Here is a 7,190-nt window from a genome sequence, read left to right as displayed (position 1 = left end):
GTGAAAAGAGGAATGTGGAGATTTCAAGAAGAGTAACTGAACACAGTATTACAATAACACTCAGATGTCAAGCAGAGCTGACAATCTTGTAAAATCTCGAACAAACTCATGAACACCAACTGAGACAGCAAGACAGAGGGTATGTCCACACTATAAATGAGCAGTATTGTAGTGCCGGTGTCACATGGAAGAGGAAAAAGGAAGGATGTTCTCATTACACTGAAAGCATTACTAGATATGTCATGCTCAGAGCTCTATGAAATAGTAGCGTAAGGGTACGTTAAAGGCACATTTAGAGGAGGGAGTGTTCAGCAATATTCACAAGCAGATACTCGCCACTTTATAGTTTTCTGCAGACTGGATGGCTCTAGAATATGAACCAGTTTGTTTATTTGAGAAGCATAGCATATAGACCCAGGACTGCTGAGCAGCTAGAATCTAAACTAATTGAATAACTTTCAATAGAGGACCCAGTTAATGTAGCACTTTTTTAGTATAAAGGTATTGAAACAACTGAGAGTGAATTGGATGTTTGGGGACCAGGATCATTCAGCTTCAACTATTTGGACCAATTTTCCAGAAACTCTTGGAATTCCTCTCACATGAAATATTCAACAGGACACTGTCCTTGGTACTGAAATTGGAAAATCTATTAAATCTGTCCAGAAGTGCTAAAAGATGAGAGCCTAAACAATTTCTCAGATGGAGTCAAAAACTCATTGTAAACAACTCTAACCGAACAAAACAAGGATCTGTCAGCGCATTACAGTGCAATGCCAAAGTGTACAGCTTATCAACACATCTTTAAATCTGTCATCAGATCAAAACAAGAGGGTTCAGTCTCTCTCGCTCTCTCACACACACACACACACACACACACACACACACACACACACACACTAAATCTGCTGTTGGGGTGCTACTGTATAAGATTCCCACTGCCAGGTGAACACGCAGAATAACACGGAGACTTTGAAAGTGTGGAATGCCAGCTATGACACATGTGCACACATGCACACTTGGCTTCATGCTGAAAACCCAAACACCTCATAATGACAGATGTTGCACCCTGGGGTGCTGCTGGGGGGTGGGGGTGGGGATCATCTGTTTTCAGACACCGTTCCAAAACACATGGGAAGAAATGAGAAAAGCACAGACAATCTTAAAGGTTTCATCCGTGAAAGGAGGCACGATTGTATCGCAGCATCTCAAAAAGAATCGCGAGACGATAGCAAGAAAACAGCTCATGTCAGATGCTTGACGTAAAAACAGAAATACACAGTTTTGGAGTGAAGAAAAGGTTTATTATTACTGCTGTAAGGCACTTTTGATCTTTGACAAATGAAATGTTTGACATACAGCAGCTTTCAGGATTGCACCAGATGTTTTCATATAGTACCTCTGTTTGTTTTACACTCTATGGAATAAAAGTGAAAATTCAGGGAATAGCTGACTTAATCTTTTCTGAAGGTAATACTTAAAGAAGCTCCGGAATCTAGTTGGTCGGTATTGTCTGAAATACCTCCAAACAACATATATAACATGACAGAAGCACAATGTATTCTTGTCAAACCACAAAACAAAATAATTTACTAATACTAAGAAAAAACTGCTTAGAAATTATGAACATAATTGACATTTGTAGTGTTTCCCAGTGTATGTAAAGCATCTTTAACATTCAGCACCACTTAACAGATTAGGACACTCAAAGTCACATGAATACTATCAGGGCTCTTTGTGCGTACACCAGCATCTTAATTCACAATTTTGCCTACTCACTGCATTTAGGTAAAAAACAACAACACTGTATTAAGACATTTGATTTTCTTTCCAGAAAAATAAACAGAAGTTAGACATCCAAGGAAACAACAAAATAAAATCCAAGTAAACAGACTCTTCTATACCCAGAAAAAAGTTGACACAAGTAGAGGATGTATGATATACATATATATGGTTGTAGGGCACGGTCTTTGGCATATGACACACGTGCAAATGCAGCATAATGCTAATCTAATGGTCCGCTAATCCTCCCTCTTCTTCCATGTTGCTTTGATGCGGATCAGCTGGGAAGAGAAAGAAATTGTTTCCTGCCAGTGGCGCTGGGGTTAGATGAGCCTTATGGTGAATGCATGGAGCCCATGATCCTGAAAACAGAGCAGGGAGCCTGGGAACCAAAAAACAAAAACAAAGATGTTTGCAGGGCCTCTGAGCCTGGAGACGCAGCAAAATCCCGGCAGCCAGTCGATGTAACGAACCGTACTGTCAATAGCTGCTTGTGAAATATGTAAAGCGAAACAATGGCAGCTTCTTCAGAATAATTTATATGATACAGATGAGATGATACCCACGAGAATAACGTTGAGGAGCATGCTCAGAAGAGCCCAGTGATCTCCTCCGTGACCGGGTCAAGGTCAATGTCGTAGAAACAGGGTCGTGTGGGCAGGCCAGGCATTGTGCTCATCTGAGGGAAAACACATCAGAGAAGAACTTTAACCCATATTTGAACTCTTATAAATCTAATTTTGATCTATTTAATTTTAATTATGTCAATCATTTACTGTCATCATGTACCCAACAAAGAGTTTGATGAGAAGTCACCAAAAATGCATATATGGAGATATCAGACCACAGAATTAAGAGAATAACTAGCAGCCACTGCTAATCAAATGCTAGAGGTTGATTTATAAGCTACTGAATTAATGGACGCACTAAAAACCTTTTTATGTGACAATCCACGTTGCCTAGAAATGAAAAAGATGCTCAGATGACATTAAACTCATCAACAAGCAATAGAATTTGGAAAGAAAAAAGAATATGTCTGTCGTCTACCATTATCCTAATCTAGTTGAATTTCAAGAAAGCTTTTAATGAGTGGACATATCCGAGGAAGCACACGCAGCTGGTACAGATCTTCTCATGAAACTGTCAGTGGCCACAAAAATCAGATAAGAAGGTAAAATTACAATCTATATAATGACCTCACATTAAGGCCGTCACCACAACACAGCTGCTCTACACCAAAACACCATCTGCCAACATTTAGCATCACAACTTGTGTAAATTAGACAGAATAGGGTCATTCCACACAAGCTCAATAACTGTAATCTAGACTTAATTTAACTCAAGGTTGGCGGTGATGAATACGCCCGCAGAAAATGGCAGCTTTGTTTTTACTGTTGTCAAAATATAAACGAAAGGAGGTCCTGCAGGTACGAGACAGTTAATAAGCGCTATGTGAAGTCAGAGAGAATCACAGTTTTGATTTGGGCATTAAGAAGCTCAACTGAGATATATTTTAGAGTTTTAAAAATAGAAAAACATAAACGGAAAAATGTTTAGAGGGCCTTGTAATTATTTTACATTAAAAGGTTTTGATCCATCGCATCTGCCAGAAGGACTTCGTGTTTAAGTTTCTGAATGACAATGAGTCAACAGAGGAACGGTCCTGTTAATCCTGATCATGTTTACAGAGCAACGAGAAAGCTTGTGTCAGATACGGAGCATCACGGGGAAGTACATTGAGACAGACTCTAGAAGAAGAAAAGACACGCAAGAGGCTGGAAATGCTGCCAAAAGAAATTTGACATTATCAGAACAGAGCATGGTTCACGAGATGTTGACATCAAGCTGTCTAAGCAACTAATTAAAAGTTTATAGTCAGGTCTGGGTGTCTTTTACATAGTAGGGGGGAAAAGGGCATGTTTTGCACAGTTCAATGGATCAAAGACTCATATGTGACTCATAAACCACTTTTACTCTCTCAAAACCCAGCCAGTTCATCCCGTCCAGACTCAAAAGTAAATGATCTTGCTCATTAGACAGGGAGCGACATTCCTTGCATACCTCCCTTCTTCTGACCCAGGAGCAGTTTTATGGACCCATAAGTGGGAATTAAACAGGAGGAAGTGGGCAGTGAGCTTCCTGTCTGAGGAAACGCGGCTCTGCAAGTAAACCGAAGCACAAAACAAGGAGGACGTGCTTTCGCAATCTCACAGAGCGGATGACAATTCCTCAAATATGACTGCTGTGACATGGGAGTGTCCTTTAAAGACCACCGTCAACGCTTAAATCCCAAATGAACCCAACTAAGAGGTCCAAATGCTCCTTCAGTTGCCAAAATCAAACAGAGAGGGACCATTAACAAATAAAATAAGGTCAATGTTCTTTAAAATCCAATAATATGATCAGTGTAGCCGTTCTCCAACATATTATTAAAAGTTCTCTGTCCATGCATCCATGAGAAACAGGATCTACAAGGCTAAGAGGAGTTGGTCAGGTAGTTTGTGGCGTTCCCACTTTTGGTCGGGGAGGAGTTGCTGCCCCAAATGAGGGAGTTGAACTATCTTGAGGTCTTGTTTCAGCTGAGGGGAGAGTGAAGACTGACAGATGGTTTGGTGTGGCGTCCGCAGGACACTGCACCAACCAATTGCGTTTGAGGGGGAGTGAAGCGTAGAAGAAAAGATGTCAATTTACCAATCGATCTACATTTCTATCCTCACCTTTGGCCACTAGCTCTGGGTAGTAATGGAAGATTACAGATAGAAGTGGTGGAAATGCAGCTTCCTTTGAAGGGTGGCTGGGGTCAGCTTTAAAGCTAGGATGAGGATTGGTTCTACTCTTCCTCCACATTGAAAGGAGCCAGTTGAGGTGAATGTTCTGGGCGAGACCCAGGAAAAACTGGAGAAATTACATTGAGGGAACCCCTTGGTGTCCCCTGGATGAGTTGGAGGAGGTGGCTAGGGAGAAGGAAGGCTGGGCTTCTTTAGTTAGACTTTAATCCTGGCAACTGGGCAGCATAAAACTGATGGATGGACAAAAAAGTAACACACTGCTATGCTACTTAGTTATGGTTAGGCTAATTAAAATACATTATCGTTCTCAATTAAATTAAATATTGGTGGTCTCTTTGCTGCCTGGTTTGGATGATTGAAAAAGTTGTACAGGACTTGAATGACAATTAAATATTTTTCGGGGGTGGAGTCTGGGGGGACTTTCACTTTAACTGCAGCATTTACTGCTCCAGTCACTTCATGCTTTTCTGTTTATACCACCTCCTTTGCTTTGCTTCTAGCGCTACCAATATCTAATCTAATAAAGGAAAAGCTCCCCAAAAACCATCATGTGATATCAAAAATATATTTTTCTGTCTACATTCCTCAACAATTTGGATAATAGTTCTGGAAATCCCCCCTCCCCCTAAAAAACTAATTTGGGTTATTGTTGGATGTTTTGATTATAACTATGCAGACTGATGAGTAGAGTTAATTGGCTAACGAAGGAATGTTTCTCTCTGTGAACAAACATAATAGATAACAAATACTTTATGTAACCCAAAAGATTGGAATTATTGTATTATAGCAGCCAAAACATGAAAATAACTTGTAATAACATTAATATAACATAAAAATATAAAAATGTTAAAATCTAATAGAACACACTAAGGAGCCTAAATCTAAAGTGAATGCAGGTAGTGTGACATATGTGAAACATCTGTCCTTACAATCATAAGAAAACATTTTGAAATACCCTTAATGATTGGATAAATGTGCACTTTTTTTGCAGCCACAGAACATAGACAGCTTGCACTCACTGATTCAGCCTTGAGCTCCTCTGTATAGAGAAGTATTGTAGGGTCAAATGTGAGACAGCCCTCACATTTGGGTCAAACTGGGTCATGCAGCAGGACAATGATCCCAAGCACAGCAGCAAATCTACAACAGAAAGGCTGACAAAGAAAAGGTGCTGCAGTGACCCAGACAAAGTCCAGAGCTCAACCTGACTGAAACAATGTGACAGGACCTCATGAGAGCTGTGCATGACAAATATCTGCAAACCTCAATCAACTGAAGCAATGTTGTAAAGAAGAGTTGGCCAAAATTCTCCACAATGACGTGAGAGACTGATCAAATCATTCTGAACGGCGGAGCTGAAACAGAGACAGTGTTCACTCACTATATTTTAATAGACTTCTCTGCATTAAATCATACTTGTTATTAATCTCTGGCTCTCTTCCACAGCATGTCTTTTGTCCTGTCTTCCTTCTCTCACCCCGACCAGTTGCGGCAGATGGCCCCGCCCCTCCCTGAGCCTGGTTCTGCCAGAGGTTTCTTCCTGTTAAAAGGGAGTTTTTCCTTCCCACTGTCGCCAAAGTGCTTGCTCATAAGGGGGTCTTATGATTGTTTGGTTTTTCTCTGTATGCATTATTGTAGCGTCTACCTTACAATATAAAGCGCCTTGAGGCGACTGTTGTTGTGATTTCGAACTGTATAAATAAAATTGAATTTAACTGAATTGAATTCAGCTGCATGTCCGGTAAGTATTCTGCACACACATTTAATTAATATTTTTATCAGGTATGAAAAACAGAACAAACATTTGTGAAGTCAGAACTACAGAAACCAATCAGAGTCCAATATGTACCTTGAGGCATCGATTGCACATCTGATATTGAAACTACCGTATTTTCTGCACTATAAGGCGCACTTAAAATCCTTTAATTTTCTCAAAAATCGTCGGTGCGCCTTATATATGAATTCTGGTTGTGCTTACTGACCTCGAACAGATTTTATGTGGTACACGGTGCTCAAAAATCTGTACTAAAAAAAGTCGTACTAAAAAAATGTTTTAGTACGACTTTCGTAAGCTACGAAGCTGCACCGCTTGATGGATTTTCTGAGCATTATGGCTACCGTAGTCAGTCAAACGAACACTGCGGCATCACTGAGAGTTAAGAACTGTCTAAATTCTTTCATCTTTGATAAAATGATCAGCGTTGCTGCTTTACCAGGTGTAACAATTAAGCTTAACATCCAGGCATCCATGAAAACAGAATTCATTTAACGGAGTTAGACGTTAGCAGGAAGTTAGCTCGCTAGTTTCCACCTAAAACATGATATAGCATGTTCTGACTGAGAGATTTCTGAAAAAATAAAAACGTACAGCTCTGCTATCACTTCTAACTTAAATGAAGACAGAAAACTAAACAGCAGTGACTTTTGTAGGGTTACTGAAGTTGGACTAGCTGGTATATAATGATGTACTATGTGATCGCTAGCAACACAGCTACGTTAGCATAACATAAACACAATGAAGCTGGAGGATGAACGCTAACTTTTTTCCACTGATAAAATTTAATGTGAGGGTTCCAGATGGTTACGGACAAATCGCATGGCAGGATGCTGTAAATGGCC

General features: G+C 40.1%; 1 protein-coding gene across 2 annotated transcripts in view; it reads right to left on the bottom strand.

The window, feature by feature from the left end:
- Nucleotides 1-1,282: 1,282 nt before the first annotated feature.
- mthfd1l (methylenetetrahydrofolate dehydrogenase (NADP+ dependent) 1 like) overlaps nt 1,283-7,190 on the bottom strand; it is a 44,422-nt gene continuing 38,514 nt past the window's right edge. For both annotated transcript variants that reach the window (XM_003449879.5, XM_005454640.4), the window contains exons 27-28: nt 2,349-2,461; nt 1,283-2,164 (exon numbers count right to left, since the gene is read on the bottom strand). In XM_003449879.5, the coding sequence (XP_003449927.1) occupies nt 2,372-2,461 (90 nt within the window). In that variant the 3' untranslated portion in view covers nt 1,283-2,164; nt 2,349-2,371. The remainder of the gene's footprint in view (nt 2,165-2,348; nt 2,462-7,190) is intronic.

Source organism: Oreochromis niloticus, linkage group LG15, assembly GCF_001858045.2.
Source record: "Oreochromis niloticus isolate F11D_XX linkage group LG15, O_niloticus_UMD_NMBU, whole genome shotgun sequence".
In the NCBI taxonomy this organism is placed as follows: Eukaryota; Metazoa; Chordata; class Actinopteri; order Cichliformes; family Cichlidae; genus Oreochromis; species Oreochromis niloticus.
This window is presented reverse-complemented; position numbering and strand designations above follow the sequence as displayed.